Source organism: Marmota marmota, unplaced genomic scaffold, assembly GCF_001458135.2.
Source record: "Marmota marmota marmota unplaced genomic scaffold, marMar, whole genome shotgun sequence".
NCBI classification, from domain to species: domain Eukaryota; kingdom Metazoa; phylum Chordata; class Mammalia; order Rodentia; family Sciuridae; genus Marmota; species Marmota marmota.
The window spans coordinates 6082279-6100396 of record NW_025999900.1 but is presented as its reverse complement, the minus strand read 5'-3'; the positions used below and the strand labels follow the sequence as shown (position 1 = coordinate 6100396).

Sequence of the window (18118 nt, the reverse complement as noted above, 5' to 3'; positions counted from 1 at the left end):
CCGGAATTCGGCTGCTTAGTGCTTGTTGTATGCTCTGATAGGAGCAGGGTCCAAGAAGCAGCCTCCGCAGGCTCCGCGGGACGGTTCCGGGAGCCGGAACTCGGCCGCCCCGTGCTCGGTGTTCGCTCCGATAAGCTCAGGTTCTAAGAATCACCCAGGCGCTGAACCCTAGCAATCTGTCTGCAAGCCGCAGGCGAATTGCAGCCTGAAATTACCTGATCTATGGCTGAATGAGCTGCGGTCAGTCGAAAACAGGGAAGGTGACGTCAGTTTACCAACATGGTGGCTGCTGGCCTCCTCTGTGGTCTGACCGGTGTGGAGAACCGAGATGGACCGCTTCCTTCCCCCGTCTCGAACCCAGAATTCAGCCCTGAGTACGGTGCTTGCGTGGCTGGCAGAAACTGCAGCGCTGTAACCCTGCGTCTCTATCCCAGCGCGCGCTGCCGACTCTAGCCGCGGGGCGATTTGCTGAATAAGCAGTGTTACCCTCCGTGCGACAAACCTCTCGCGTTTGAGTCCCCGTAGCCGATCCTCGTGCGATGGAAATCCTTCCTCCAGGTTCCGGAGCACCCCACTATTGCTGGAAATTCCTAACAAGATATCCTTTAGCCGTCCTGACTTGTCATACTCCCACACAGTGAAGCAGCACATGGGGGTAATGCACTCCCCTTGCCGCCATCTTCCTTCTCCCAAGAAATCATTTTATAAAATCACTGTCTCATTGTATATATGGCATTCCAATGGTCAAGTTTAAGTCCTTTCAGTAAGTGAGCAGTTTTTGGCTCTTGCAAGTTCTTTGAGTTTGCTATAAAGTATGTGTGACACATTGATTATAGATAAAGGGCATTATAGATAATTTAAAGAGAAACACACTTTGAGTAGGGTTTTGATTTTTTTCTTGTAAAAGTTTTATAAGAACTTATAAGCAGTTTTATAGTTCTTTTCTTCTAGGTCTCTAGCATAGTTGGCGGTCTTAACTACTAGTTTAATAAGGTTTAAGAGGTTCAGAAGGCCCCTAATCTGCTGTTATGGCTACCACAAATAATTTGCAGTTTCATAAGCATTCCATGTAACTATTTTTTAAATTCACCTCTGGATCATTGATTCATGCTGTTCTCTCTGCCTAGAATCCCCCTTTCTCATTTCTGCTTTTGCAGAACTCTAATAAGGTTCTAATTCCATCTCTCTACTCTGCTTATGCTGAAGTGCTCAACTTCTGTTTTGTGGTCCATTGAACTTGAGTGATACCATTACCTTAACACTTAATATATTCTCTTACATTTAGTTGTATATGATCTATTCATTATAAGAGTAGCAATTATGTATTAATGTATTCTTATTTCCAGAACCTAGCAGCAGGCATACACACACATAGTGTCCTTGATAAATGATGGATGGATTTAACTAAAGATTAGGCAAGTATTCCTTGAATATTCCTGCTCTGTGGACTTATTATAAAATGATTTCTTTAGATGTCCACTGCTGATGGAAATAGGTACTAAGAAATAAAATAAATTGAGAGTCACAAGGTAAGTCATTTATAAAAAAGAATCAAGCCTAGCTATTATTTTATTTACAAAATGGTCATAGGGACTATAGTCAGCTGTGTGCAACATGTCAAAGGTACCAGGCTTAGCTGGGGTTGTGGCTCAGCAATAGACCGCTTGGCTTCCTCCTCCTAGGCTAGGATACTCAACCACTAATATAAAGCACTCATAAGCGCTGTATAAAAATAGAAATGGAAAAAATATACAGACATATTATTTAAAAAGGTGGAAGTTTGCAAAAACTATTTCTTCCTTGGCTTAACATGCACTTTCATATGTATCAACATTAGGAGAGGTTAAGGAAACACACAGAAAGATGATGCCAATATTAGTGACCCTAGTTTCCTTATTATAGCATCCATGCATTGAGGAGATCCAGTTCTAACCAGAAAAATCAGTATTTTTACAGGAAGAAAGAATCACTCAATCACAGAGCTAGAAAATGCTTGAGGAGCAGTCTCTGGGGGATATATCAAAATTATGCCATATATTAGTAAATGAGGATTCTCTAAGAGAGACTTATTTTGGTTTTCCAGGTTACCATTCTTTCAACTCTTTGATAGTCTTTTGAGTAATCCTCTAAGATCTTTCACAATGCTCATAGGAGTTTAGAATTAGAGTCCCAAAACTCATGAAGCTGAAATCACTAGTGTTTTTCAGGTCTATAAATCTTACCTGTTCACCAGCTTGGGATTCCCCAATGATGAAACGATCTCCTGGGCCATCAGCAGCTGAGAGATGGAACAAAGTCAAAAATAAACATCAGTATGGACCTATACCAAGGAACAATATCCTAGATTTGGGATTCTAAAATTTCACTCAGATTATGTGACAAAGTTTCAGTAAAGTGGGATATATTTCTGATTTCCTAGACTAGATAATGGCTTTGTTCTTACTGGTTTGATTTTTTAAGTCTTCAACTCCCAAATACCAATAGAAGTGGTCCTACTTGTGTCTTTTCTTGGTGTCACAGGAGATTCTTCCTGTCACCTCAATTTCCATACTTGTGGTTTTCCAATAGGAGGTTCTTGTAGCTTATTATTCTAAATAAAGAATCAATCACAGGAATGGAAAATGCTTGAGGGGCAGTCCTGAATACCACCTTATCCATGTGCATGTATTTGTGATACGTATGTGCATACTAATGGATATCTATGTGAATCTTAACACTTACCATATCATACTTTTCCATCTTTCTATAAATTTATTTTTATTTTAAACATCAGAAATTTATTGGTTGCTCAAAGCATTACATTGATCTTGACATATCATATATCATACATTTGTTTCAAATGGGATATGAATTCTTATTATTCCCCCATGTACAGATTGCAGGATCACGTTGATTATACAGCCACATTTATATATACTGCCAAACAAGTGTCTGTTATAATTTATTATTTATCTACTATTCTTGTCTTCATGATAACCAAGTGAAGTAGGATGAATATATGTTCCTTTCTTCATTCTACAGCTGAAGGAAATCACTTACAAAATGAAGGAATTCAGACAGAAAAGATTTAAGTACCTAAAATAAATTCTGGTCAGTGGTAGATGTAATACTAACATTCAGCTCTTAATTCCTAGCACAGTATTTTTAAAAATTATGCATCAGAAATTATGTTACTTCTGAACCAGAATACATAGGTGGTACTGAATCACATTTTCCACTGCACATTTATTTATTTATTGTAGTGCTGGGGAGTAAACCCTGAGCTTTGCTCATGCTAGGAAACATTCTAATACTGACCCATACTCCCAATCCTGGCTATTTATTTTTAAATTGGAAAATTGGAAAAGACATTTCCAGAATTGGGTGGAAAAAACTTCTCACCCAATCTTTTTCTCCTTGCTACATACAGTGTAGTAGTGGCTGGATGAAAAAATATTCCTGGAAAACTCAGAAGGGTTTTACTGACATATCATTTGGGCTTCAGACCAATACTACTGGCAAGGAAGTGCCTATCTAATGAGTTTATGATCATGACCTTACCTCTACGTCATCTGTGTGTGGCAAGAGTTTGGGGTACATATATAGAAAACATAACACCTTATGTATGAATATTTTAATTGTATTTGCAATAACACTGATAGATAATAAGGCAATTTGTCTTAAAAACATGAAATTGTTTGTTCTTATAACTATAAAGTAGAATTTTTTCTAAAGTTTTAAATAAAATGCTATATATAATAAGTGTTTTGTACAGATAATTTTGGTTAACTTGATGGGGATATGGATAAAAATTAACATTGGATTTTTCTATTGCTAAATATACTTTATAGATATTATTTCAGTTAATAAATTCTTGGATTTCTTGTATTTTCTTGAAATCCTGTTATGTTTTAGGTGTTCATTATTATATTATAAGAGTGATGCTATTTTTTTTTCCTTTGGTACCAGGGATTAACTCAGGGATACTTGACCACTGAGCCACATCCCCAGCTTTATTTTGTATCTGATTTAGAGACAGGGTCTCATTAAGTTGCTTAGTGCCTTGCTTTTGCTGAGGCTGGTTTTGTTGAGGCTGGGTTTGAACTTGCGATCCTTCTGTCTCAGCTTCTCAGCTACTGGAATTATAGGAATGTGCCTTGTGCCTGGCCTATGATGCTATTTTTATTGTGTCATTTTCATGATTTCTATTTTTAAAAATAATTTTTAAACATAAATTATTTAAATAGTGATAAAAGTCACTTCTTTAACAATTAACAACATCTTACCAATGTTGTTTAACCTATTCTCCACTTATTTTTGCAGTATTTTAAAGCAAATTATGATTTTTCTTATGGAAAATAATTAACCCGTCATTTATCTTCCAGAATTCCACAATAACTGTACCTCCAGTGTGAATAAATTTATTTTTAATTGTTTCTCTAGTAGAGTAATAATTATCAGCTTGCCACCCTCCAAATAGCCTAGATATTTTCTCTTTTTACTTCTTGCCCAAGAGGAATTAGTATGTTTTTAGATTAAAACAAAACTGAATCTGAATCATGATTCTGCCATTGGCTTTAGGACTTTCAGCAAAATTACTAAACCTTCAGTTTTATTGTTGATAAAAATGAGGATAATCATACTATAAAAGTAACACCTTTCATTGCTTATTCAATCCTCTTATTTATTCAGTAAATTTCTACTGTCTGCTATTCTGTGTCATACTAGGGTCTGGGAATAATGTAGAGTAAAATCAGATATTATATTTCTATTTTAATGTAGCTCCAGTCTGTTACAAGGTTTTTCAAATTCTGGGTCACAAATGAAGGTGGGCAATAAAATCAATTTATACTGTATACTCTAGGCATTCTTACCTTCTAGTACTATAGTTCTAGTACTATATTTTTCTAATTAAAAAACATAAAAAATATATCTCATAGGCTGAGCATGTTGGCAATGCCCATAGTCCCAGCTACTCTAGAGGGTGAAGCAGAAGAAACACATGAGCCCAGAAGTTTGACACCAGCCTGGGCAACAAAGCAAGACCCTGCTTCAAAAAAAAAAAAAATCTCATCATCCCGGTAAGAATGGTTAATGTTTCATGAAACCTGTTTTTGTGTATATATATATATATATATATATATATATATATATATATATACACACACACACACACACACACACACCTATTAGTGTGTGTGTGTTTGCATAGGTATATACTATTGGCTTATAATGTAACAGAACTCTTAATTAAAGTCACTGATTTTGTGGGGGAAATAGGTATGAATCAAATAATCACATTCATGAATATATAAATACAAATTTGGAAAACCATTCCAAAGGGGAAAAATGGTTTTATCAGAGTATACAATAAAAGTACCTGAGCTACCCTGGAGGGTCAGGGAAAGCCACCCTGACAAAACGATATCTGATTTGAGTATGAAGGATGAATAAGAACTAAGCAGGTCAGGGGTGTGTGTATATGAGGGAGAGGGAGATGCTCCACGATTATGTACAGAGAGCATTATGTTTAGAAGCCTATGGTTAATTTATACTGTTTACTCTAGGCATTCTTACCTTCTAGTACTATAGTTCCTTGAGTACCAAGATGACTCATATTTCAGCTCCATGACAGGCTATTTCTACTACTTGCAGTATCCTTTCCTTGTCAGTGTTTCCTTCTTTTGGGTGGGGGTTCGGGGGATTGAATTCAGGAGCACTTGACCACTGAGCCACATCCCCGGCCCTATTTTGTATTTTATTTAGACACAGGGTCTCACTGGGTTGCTTAGTGCCTTGCTTTTGCTGAGGCTGGCTTTGAATTCGTGATCCTCTGCCTCGCCTGCCTCCTGAGCTGCTGGTATTACAGGCGTGTGTCACTATGCCAGGACTTATCAGTGTTTCTTGATTAAAGACCTCTTAGCTTTTAAGACTCAACTCAAGTGGCACCTTCTTTATAAAGTTTTATCTGATTACCCTCCCCTTAAGTCACCTACTTCCCCAGGTATTCCAAAATAATTCTAAGTATGGCTTCAAAAATGTATTTGCAGTTATTTGCTTACTCATTTCAGGGGAATCCCTAGATTTTGTCATACAATAGATGTTAAATAAATGTTCAGTCACAGTGTAAATGTTCAATAAATAGTAAGCATGGTTCTTAAGAATCTTTTTAGAGGCCTGGCATGATAGTATTTAACATATTTTAAAATCAGCTATCATCAAGTTAAATAGGTTGATCATTTTTTTCTGTGTCTGTAAGAAAATAGTGACGCTTATTGTTCATGTAAAATAAGGTCTTTTGTGCTTTTGTGACTTAATCCCAGTGACTTGAGAGGCTGAGGCAGGAGGATTGCAAATTCGAGGCAGTCTCAGAAACTTAGTGAGGCCCTAAGAAACTTAGGGAGCTCCTGTCACAAATTAAAAAAGAAAAAGGACTGGGGTGTAGCTCAGAGGTAAGTGTCCCTGGGTTAAATCACTAGCACCAAAAATCCCAAAACAAAACAACACAACAAAAACCCACCAAACCAGGGCTGGGATTGTGGCTCAGTGGTAGCATGTGTGAGGCCCTGGGTTTGATTCTCAGCACCGCATATAAGTAAATAAAATAAAGGGCTGTTGACAACTAAAAAATATTTTTTAAAAACCCCACCAAACTGAAACAAACCAAACCAAACCAAAAACTCTTTTTAGAAAGATGCAAGCAATAATAGTTTACAATAATAGTTTGTTTTCCAGTGGTAAATGTATCTCTATATTGCTGGCTAAGGAAGATTCAGTCAACCAACAACATAGAAAGTTCTTGTTCCCAACAGGAGTTATTTTTATCATTTCCCTTTAACCATGTTTCCTAAACTTTAATGTTCATCCAAATCATCTGGGGAACTTGTTAAAATACAGATTCTGGTCAGTAAGGTCTGGGATTAAGAAGGTGATGCTGGTCCTTAGACTTCCCTTTTTGAGGGGCAGAGAACTACAAAATCAATTGAATACAAAAAAGGTCTAACTAAAAAAAAAAAAACAACAAAAAAAAAACCAACCAATAAAAATTAGTCAACCACAAAAGCACAAAAGACCTTATTTTACATAAACAATAAGCGTCACTATTTTCTTACAGACACAGAAAAAAAATGATCAACCTATTTAACTTGATGATAGCTGATTTTAAAATATGTTAAATACTTTTTAAAAAAGCTTCTATTTTCCAAGATGAATTATATAAGCTAAGGGGGGAAGGAACAGAAGTGGAGGTTTGGTGGCACATGAACCTAAAGCTTGGAAAAACAAAACTAACCACTGTATGCTATCAGAAAAGATAGATGGGGCTGGGGTTATAGCACAGTGGTAGAGCACTTGCCTAGCATGTGTGAGGGCACTGGGTTTGATCCTCAGCACCATATAAAAATAAATAAAATAAAGGTCCATCAGCAACTAAAAAAAAATAAAAGATAGGTAGATTCCAAGGATTTCTGTAAATTCCTTTTCCTCCTAATTCTGACATAACTGCTAATAAGTTTTCTTTTCTGCTTTGTAACTTTAGAATTTAATTTAACGGAAGTAATAAAAGCAACATAAACCAAACTCTAATAGTACATGCATTATATAAATAATGTATAAAGCTTAAAGTTAGACTTTGAAATTGCTCTCTTTCTCCTCCTTTTTTCATGTCCAAAAAACACTTATCTTTTTTTTTTTTTGTACCTGGGATGAACTCAGGGGTACTTATTCACTAAGCCACACCCCCAGACCTTTTTATATTTTATTTAGAGACAGGATCTCACTAAGTTTCTTAGGGCCTCACTAAATTGCTGAGGCTGGCTTTGAACTTGTGATCTTCCTGCCTCAGCCTCACAAGCTGCTGGGAAGACAGGCATGAGCCACTGTGCCTAGCAACACTTTTACTTTTGTTCACATATTTATTTGAAGAATTTATATCATTTGACATAAAATTGATTCTAGGAGGTAACTATTCATTGTGGCACTGTATAGAAAATAGTCATCTTCAAAGCATTTGCCATAGATTTATTCTTTATTTCTTTTTCCAGCACCATATGTAATCTCTCCTTAAGCCTCTTGAAATACTGTATAGTTATTCATTTATTTTCAATAATAAATAATTTCATCATTTCTATGTTAGGACTGAATAAACTGAGACCTCTATAAATAACATAACTTTCAGAGATCCTAGAAAATATTTTTGACAGAGGAAGAAGGCAGAAGTGTTAACAATTCATCTGCTCTGATTGTATATACTAAAATCAAGATTACAGGAAGAGTTGGGGCAGGGAATGTGAAAAGAGAAGGTAACAACACTGGGGTGAAAGGGTCAATATAGCAATTACGTGGGGAACTAAATTGGGGAAATTGTTTGGAGTTTTAATTGTACTGTCTTTTCTTATGGACAAGTGGGAGCTGGGAGTAGGATGAGAGAGAGATATTTGGTATTCTTTTCCAGGGGAAAATGCCTGTTTATTGTTACTATTGGGAAAGAAGGTATTTATTTCCTCAAATATAGTATTTTAAACTCTCTAAAAATAACTAAAATTAATTATTCTAAGTTATTCATCACATAAGTAATATTCCTCTTTTGCATCTGAGTATTCTACAGTGGAAGGTAATAACAGGCTACCAAATGGGTTGAAAAACCAGATGAGGCAGAAGATGATTCAAATAGAATAGAAACCCTGAGACATGAACATCACTGCAAGAATAATAACTGATTCTAAATCAGAATGGTTGTGGACTGTTCATATTGAATTTTAGTGTACTTTAGAATAATGGATTTCAGTTAAACACATAAACTGTTAATAATAGCCAAGCAGTAAGATAATGGGTTGTTTCATAATGTTCTTTTTGATTTTCTGATCAAAGTATTTTAAACCAGAATGTAAAAAAGAAAAGAGAAATTAAAAATTTACTCAGATGGCAAGAATTTCTCTTAATATATCCTTTCAGGATTGTATGTTATACATGGTTTTCATAATAATTCCTGGGTTATTAAAATAGTCCCTTTCTCTAAATGATGCCAACACAAGTTCTGAAGGGATAAATCTTTCAACTTAAACTTTTTGAATAAATTTAAACTTGAGATTCAGAGGTATTTTTGCCTTTATTAATATCTAGGAAGAAACTGTGAGACGATAGGTACCCACATTGATACTAGTGGGTATAAATGCATCAAGAGGATGATCAGTGTGATCAGTGTTAAGGAAGAAATAAAATTTCAAAAACATGAGGAATAAAAATATTATAGTGATTCTAATTCTTAATATGCCACTTTCATTTTCTTTTTTTTTCTATTTTTATCTTTCAAATTCTCTCCTTCCTGAATATGGTTTTAGGTTTAGTAGATCTTCCTGTTACTTATATCATTATCACTTGATTCCTGCATTCCTGACATTCTATTCTTTCTATGTTTTTAAAAAAATCTTTTTTAAAAAATTTTCTTAGTCACTTTATTACTATCTTGACTGTTCATCCCACATACCTTAAAGCAAGTGATCCTCCAACTGGTTTGGAGTTTTATCCCACATGTTTCTGAAGGATACTGGCTAATGCTTAGTGCTCCAGAGCAAGTTAGCAACCTCTTACACCTAGAGGGTTAGCAATGCTCACGAGTGCCACTGGTTATTACTGGAAGGCCTAAGGCAAAGGCAAAGGGGAAGAAAAAAGGGAGAATAAAGGAAGTGGGGAGAAAGGAACTGAGTAAAGGAAGACAGAGGTGGAGAGAAGGAGGTACACAAAGTAGAAAGTGGTAGAGAGCCATAACAATTGCTTCAAGGATTTTTTTTTTTTTTTGGACTAAAACACTGCCTGGGGTGATAGTATGTCAGTGAAGAGACTAATGAATACAGTTTCCTTATAAATGAAAATCTTAATTACTAATAGAGTTTATCTTCCTGAATTAGAGACAAAATATACACTGAAAAATTCAGCTTTGTTAAAAAAAACATGTCTTTTTGTCCACCAAAGACTATTGATACTTCAATTATAATGTATAATAAGCATTCCTACTTTGAGATTTAACCAAATCCACAATAATCATGTTATATGTTATGTCTTTGTTCTAAGTTCATATCTTAGAGAACTAGGAAAATTTTATGAGAAAGAATGTGAATCAGTTGCATGTTAGATAATATCTTAGACTTTTTATACTGTGAAATGTCATTTGAAAATTTTCTTTTTGGGGGAATAACTAAAAATAACACCATTCCAAAACAAAAGAATAAAGAAGATACTGAATAGTAACTTTATATAAAAAAATAATGGATTCTATAGTAATAGAAAGGCTCTTTTATGGCTCATCTGGGTTAAATTTTGGGTAACAAAAAAGGTAAGTGCAATGGTTTCTTTTTTATTGAGTTGCTTTTAGTTACCTCAGTTAAAAATTACAGAATAACATTCTCTTTGAGAACAATACTGCACAAATAATTTATTTCTCACTCTTCTACTGTATATTTCTGTAGTATTTCATCTGCTGTAGTTGTTTTACTCTGTGAGTAAGAATTGTCATTTTATAGTAATACTGTATGGCCACAAATTATAAGATCAAAACTGAATTTAGATGGGGAATAAGAAATAAGAATAATCAATAAAGCTATGGGAAAAATAAAATAATTTTCTTTCTGGACAGTATTCATTCTCAAATACTACAGAAGGAATTGATTTGAAAGGAAAAAAATACAAAAGCCATTAGAAGTTATTTATTTTGGCTTTCTCAGTTTCAGAAGTAGTCTGATCTAGTGATATCAAGCTAAATGAGGCACATTCAAGATAGATTTTTTGGGAAAAAGTACACTAGGGGAAATTAAAATATAAAACCAATCTTCCCACTATCTTATTTACACAGACTATGAGAGTAAAAATTCAGATAAATATCCTTTTTTCAGAGATTTTTTAAGAAAACATGTTAATAATAATAATAATAGTAATAATAGTTATTACCACTAAACATTTAAAAAAAATATTGAGTTCTTTTTTTGTGTGTGCCAGGCATTTTATAAGGTTTTCTATGGTCTTATTTAATCCTCAAAACAACTCATCAGAATAAGTGTTATTATAATTATCACTATTTTACAAATGAGAAAATCAAGGCTTAAAAATTTTGTGACTTTGTTAAAGTTACATAGATGATTCTAGTATTAGAACCTAAAGTCTGACTTTGGGCAAAGCCCATACATAGCCTTAACCATTTGCTACACTGCCTTCCAATATAAAAAGATACTGCTAAGAAATACTAATAGAACATGAAGGAGATTAATGAATACATCTAATTACAAGAAAAAATTTACTTTAAGGCTAGATGTGGTTAAAAAAAAAACAAAAAGCAAGTAAGCGAAGATACATATTTAACTGACATTAAAAAGGAATTGGGGGGCTGGGGACGTGGCTCAAGCGGCAGCGCGCTCGCCTGGCGTGCGTGCGGCCCAGGATCGATCCTCAGCACCACATATAAACAAAGATGTTGTGTCCGCCGAGAACTAAAAAAATAAATAAATATTAAAATTCTCTCTCTCGCTCTCCCTGTCTCTCTCACTCTCTCTTTAAAAAAAAAAAAAGGAATTGGCCTATGAGGAAATAGACATGTTTAACCTAATTGAAGTATTATAAAATATATACATGTACTGAAACATTACATGGTACTCCAACAATATGTATAGTTTTTATGTTTTAGTTAAAAATAAATAAATGATTGGACTTTTAAACAATGCTGATAAATTAAGAAATTTTTAATTTTTTTTGTTATAAGCCTTGAATCAATAATTAATAATGTAATAATGATGTATTGTTATTTTGAAGTTGCGGAGTAGATTTTAAGTGTTTTTATCACAAATAATAAGTATATTAGGTAATGCATATGTTGATTAGCTCAATTGAACCACTGTACAATGTATACATATTTCAAAATATCATGCTGTACATGAAAAAATAAAACAAAAACAAAAATTCCAATAATAGTTTCTAAGGGATTTAGTTTATTTTCATTTTGGGTTCTTAGATTGGATTTTGGGTAGGCATGTGCTATTTAGTTTTTGCTTTTAAGCTTTATGCAATCTCAGGCAACTCTGAGGGCATGGCTGCTAGTACCATCTGGGGCTCCAGAGCTTTGAAATATGGCATCTTTCAGAGAAAGGTTTCCCTCATACTTGCTTTACATGAAGCCCTTTACTAATGTTTGAGTTTGAAGCAAGAGAACAGACTGTCTCACTTAATGCCTATGTTGAAAATTGGCTCACTTTCTTGAGACTGTATAGATATTTTCAACAGAGAATATTTAGAACACTAGACAAAGACCGATTTCTGTCTGGCATGTGTAGGGGTCAATAAATAAATTATAGTAACTGTGTTTTTATTTGATCACTATATATTATTTGTAAACAAGAGTTGTCTTATAACTATCATATTTTCATTGAAAAGTTTTAATTATGATTGTGCCATAAAATTCATAATGGTAGATAAGCATGATTATCTGTGAATTTAAGTTATTCTAACAATCACAGGGGAAATAACGTAACAGTAATTGGGTGCCTGGGCTAAGACAAAAAAAATGAAAAGAAAAAAAAATACAGCATGAATATGATGAACTCAAGTAAACAAAAACATTTACCTCGGACAGCATAGCCATCTTTTACTGATGCTGGGAAGGGGGGTAGGTTGTCTTTTGCATATACATCTTGAGCAAGGACTCGCCCCATTCCATCTGATAGAAAAAAAGGAAATATGAATATTGTTAACAATGGGGTGAGCAAGCAGTCTTAAACAAGATGGGTGTGAATACTTGTCTGACACCACTTATGATGGGCTCAGTCAGATTTCCTGATTTCAGTCCTAGGGAATAGGAGACACAAAGAAAAGGTGCATCCTAGTACTTAAAATAAAAGATTACGTTCAGTTAACCATAGTAATTTTGCAGAGATTATATGAATGTGGGTTGCTATACAATCAACAAAGATGTGCTCTGATGATGTGTCATTATTTCTTTAACAACCCAAATACGATGTTCTTTAAAAATAAAGCCAAATCTTCAACATTTTCATATCCATTGATTCAGTAATTTCCCTTCTAGAAATCTACCCTCAGAAAATAGATTAATTTTGATGCACATTTATTTTTAATTTTTATATTTTTATTATTATTATTATTTTAGTTATACACGACAGTAGAGTATATCCTGACGAATTTAAACAAATATGGAGTACATCTTATTCTAATCAGGTATCCCAGTCTTGTGGTTGTATATGATGTGAAGATTCACTGTGGTGTATTTATATATGTACACAGGAAAATTAAATCAGATTCCTTCCAGTGTCTTTCCTATTCTTATCCCCCTCCCTTTCCTTCATTCCTCTTTGTCTAAACCAATTACCTTCTAATTCACACCCTCCCCCACTTATTTTGGTTAGTCTCCACATATCAGAGAAAAATCTGATCTTTGTTTTTTAGGGATTGGCTTATTTCACTTAGCATGATAGTCCCCAGATCCAGCAATTTACCAGAAAAAGTCAGGAAGTTATTCTTTTTTTTTAATGGCTGAGTAATATGCCCATGTGTATACATAACACATTTTCTTTATTCATTCATCTGTCAAAGGACACCTAGGTTGGTTCTATAGCTTAGCTACTGTGAATTGAGTTGCTATAAACATTGATGTGGCTAGATCATTGTAGTATGCTGATTTTTAGTCCTTTAGGTATAAACCTAGGAGTGGATAGCTGGATCAAATGGTGGTTCCATTCCAAGTTTTCTGAGGAATCTCCATACTGCTTTCTAGAGTGGTTGCACTAATTTGCAGTTCCACAAGCAATATATGAGTATACCTTCTTCCCCACATCCTCAAAACATTTGTTGTTACTTGTATTCTTGATAATTGTCATTCTGACTATAGTGAGATGGAATCTTAGTGCAGTTTTAATTTGCATTTTTCCAATTGCTAGAGAGGTTGAACAATTTTTCATATATTATTCACATAGTTTTTCTTCTGTAAAGTGTCTGCTTAGTTTTGGTGCCCATCTATTGTTTGGGTTATTTGATTTTTGGTGTTAAATTCTTTGAATTCTTTATATATCCTGGAGATTAATGTTCGGAGGTGTAGGTGGCAAAGATTTTCTCCCATTCTGTAGGCTCTCTCTTCATGCTCTTGTTTCTTTTGCTGTGAAGAAACTTTTTAGTTTGATGACATTCAATTTATTGATTCTTGTTTTTACTTGTACTTTAGGAGTCTTGTTGAGGAAGGTGGTTCCTAAGCAAACAAAAGCCTTCTACAGGGCTTTTGGTCTTTGATACACTTTGAGTTGAGTTTTGTGTAGGGTGAGAGATAGAGGTTAAATTTCATTTTACTATGTATGGATTTCCACTTTTCCCAGCATCATTTGTTAAAAAGGCTATCTTTTCTCCAATGTATGTTTTTGGTGCCTTTGTCTAGTATGAGGTTACAGTATTTATGTGGGTATGGCTGTGTGTCTTCTCTTCTGTTCCATTGGTCTTCATGTCTGTTTTTATGCCAATACCATGCTATTTTTGTTACTATAGCCTGTGGTGTAATTTCAGTTCTGGTATTGTCTCCTGCTTCACTTTTCTCACTAAGGATTGCTTTGGCTATTCTGGGCCTCTTATTTTTCCAAATGAATTTCATGATTGCCTTTTCTACTTCTATAAAGAACGCTATTGGATTTTAAATAGGAATTGCATTAAATCTATATGGCGCTTTTGGTAGCATGGCTGTTTTGATAATTTTAAGTCTGCCTATCCAAGAACATGGGAGATCTTTCTGTGATACACATTTATTTCAGAGTTGTTTACATTAGTTCAAAAATGGAAATCAAAAGAGCAATAATATAGGTATTTAAAAAAAGGTCTATCCTTATGATTAAATATTATGCTGCCTAAAATAATACTTACAAAGAATATTCATGGACAAAAGAAAACTCTTAAAATGTATATTTAAAAAATGCACAATTGAACATTTAATATATAATCTTAACTACATTAATATATAAGTATCAATGGGAAAGACAAAAAGGACATGCAGGAAAATACAAAGCATTTGTTATTTCAGAATGTTGGAATAATTTATGATAATTTTTATTTACTTTGCTATCCTTTTATGAAAATTTCCAAGTTTTCTACAATAAGCACAAGTCATTTTTATATTCATAATGGTTTTCATTATTAAACAGAAAAAATTAAAAATAGGAAGGAGTTTCCTGGTCATTCCATTTGAGTTTTAGCATTTGATTTTGACTTCATTAACCTAAATGATTTAGTGACAGTTAAAATGCATTAGGGGATGGGGATATAGCTCAGCTGGTAGAGTGCTTGCCTTACATGCACAAGGCTCTGGGTTCAATTCCCAACACCAAAAAAAAAAAAAAAGTGCACTAGTAATCTATGTTGTAGAGAATATTTTGATAGAGTCATAACCAATTCCTCAGAAGGTATCTTTATTATTAGTTTAAAAGTAGAAGAATAAAAATAAGTAGAAGATAGAAGAAGAGGAAGCAAAAAAAAAATCAAGACAAGAAGTAATATAGGGTTGGATTTACATGAAGTTTTTCTGTAATTGACAAAATTTCATTGTTTCCACAGCTAAATAAGTGAATCTGTATTTTGGGGGATTTTGATCTTCTTAGCCATCTATGGCTGTACTTTCCAGATCCTAGGATCCAGAAGTTGTACAGAGACATTTTAAATTTTGTACTCTGATTTATAGCAAATAGTATTATTGACTCTTTCCTGTTAGAGAAATGATATCTAAATTGGTAGGGAGTGCTTCTTGATGGATCCGAGCTTTTGATATTCCTAGAAGATTGAAGTTATTCTGGATCTTTGGACCATGTAAGACAGGGAAGTGGTGGTCTGATTTATATTCACATATACAATATTAACTCCTAAATAGATCAGAGGCTATAAGGTAGTCCCTGGTAGTAAGCATTAGGATATTTGTCTAAGATCATGATTAAGCTCTAGGGCTGGAGATTAAGCTCAGTTGGTAGAGTGCTTGCCTCACATGCACAAGGTCCTGGGTTCAATCCCCAGCACAAAATAACTAACAAACTAACTAAATTAATTAATTAAAATAAAATAAAGGCATGCTGTCCATCTACAACTACAAAATTTTTTTTTTTTTTAAATGTAAGCTCTATACTAGCTCAGATTCTAAGAGAATGAGTTTGCTGGGATTTCTGAATAGTTCCCTACTAGTGGTTAATAATTAAAAATAGTACAAGGGCTGTTTTCCTGGCAACCAGCCCTGTTAGTAAACATTTATTAACATTTTATAAATTAATAAGTAACATCACATACAAAATATTATTTAATCCCACAAAAATCTAGTAAAGCATTACATTTACTTTACATATGAGGTTTAAATAACAATAGGTTATTTACTCAGGTCATATATGGCTAAATTATACATAGTAATGGGATTAATTTAAAAATAATCATATATGCATGGAATTTAACTTGCTCCATTTCAGACCCCAGTGATTTCTTTCATTCCCCTTTTTCCTTTCCCTACTGGTTTTCCTTCTATATGTATGATGTTTTTTTAAAATTGGTGCTTTATAAATATATACAAAGGTGGAATTCACTGCAGTATATTTGTATAGGTACACAGTATAATTTTGTCAAATTAATTCTGTATTTTTTCTCTTTCCCTAACCCTTCTCCTCCCCCTCAATTTCATTCCTCTACTCCACTGATCTTCCATTTTTGTGAGATTTGGCCCCCTCACCTCTTTTGCCCTTACTTTGTTCTAGCTTTCACATTTGAGATAAAAACATTTGACCTTTGACTTTCTGAGTCTGGTTAATTTCACTTAGCATGATAGTCTCCAGTGCTACCCATACACCATAATTTTATTTTCCTTTATGGCTGAGTAAAACTCTATTGTATATTTAAACTACATTTTCTTTATTCATTCATCTGTTGATGGGCACCTGGGTTAGTTCCTTAACCTGGCTTGTGAATTGTGCTGTTATAAATGTTGATGTGCTTGTCTCACCTTATAAATACCCAGGAGTGGGACAGCTGGGCCATATGGTGATTCTATTCCTATTCTTTTGAGGAATCTCCATACTACTTTCCAAAGTGGTTGTACTAATTTGTAGTCCCAATAACAATGTATGAGTATACAATTTCCCCACATTTTCATCAGTATGACTCTTTTAATATTCATATTCCAAGAAGATAGGGGCTGCCCACTTAGTTGCTAAATTTGAAAGACTACTGATATAGATAACTGTAGATCTCATAGTAAACAAATGAAATAACACAATACTCTAAGGACAGAAATGATGATTCTCTGCCGCTTTTGCACATTTGGAACACATGGAAGTGGAAGGAAGTTGATTAAGGTATCACTGAGAAAAGATTATCAGCTGGCTTGATTTTTCTTTTAATTCCCAAGTTATTCATATATTTTATTGTGCAATTCCATTAAGGAGGCCTTTTATGATACAGAACCTACTCAATCACAATTGGATAAAATTTCATTCTGGAAACTAAAGTATAGTTTGTTCTGGTAGTTTGCAATAATTTTTTTTTATTTATATTTACATATACAATAATACTATTTGCTATGAATCAGAGTAAAAAATTTAAAATGTCTCTGTACAACTTCCGGATCCTAGGATCTGGAAAGTACAGCCATAGATGGCTAAGGAGATCAAAACCCCAAAAAATTCAGAACAAAAAACTTTGTTCTGGTAGTTTCCAATAATAATTGCTCCCCACCCCCATCCTAACAAACACACAAACATCATAAAATATCCCTCAGATTTCTGAGGATGCTCAAATAATAACTTTGGTTTGAGAAAAATGTATATATGTAATAACAGAGTTATTTAAATGCCACTGAAACTTCATTAGGCTATAAAATAATAATCGTATCATATCACTAAGAATTCTTCAGTGTTAGTTGAAGAGTCATCTATCATAATGTGGGAAATGTTTATATTGAGAATGAGCTTTTTTTTATTTTATTTTTTTTATTGTTGGTTGTTCAAAACATTACATAGTTCTTGATATATCATATTTCACACTTTGCTTCAAGTGGGTTATGAACTCCCATTTTTAGCCCATATACAGATTGCAGAATCACATCAATTACACATCCATTGATTTACATATTGCCATACTAGTG

At 33.9% G+C, this 18118-nt stretch overlaps 1 protein-coding gene across 19 annotated transcripts in view; it reads right to left on the bottom strand.

Annotated features, from left to right (window-relative positions):
- Positions 1–18118, bottom strand: part of Gphn (gephyrin) — a 625252-nt gene that overhangs the window by 82021 nt on the left and 525113 nt on the right. For all 19 annotated transcript variants that reach the window (XR_007345755.1, XM_048798536.1, XM_048798535.1 and 16 more), the window contains 2 exons: positions 12584–12676; positions 2223–2278 (listed from right to left, as the gene is read on the bottom strand). Coding sequence is in view for 18 of the 19 variants with exons in the window: in XM_048798536.1 (XP_048654493.1) it covers positions 2223–2278; positions 12584–12676 (149 nt within the window). In the remaining variant the exon portion in view is untranslated. The remainder of the gene's footprint in view (positions 1–2222; positions 2279–12583; positions 12677–18118) is intronic.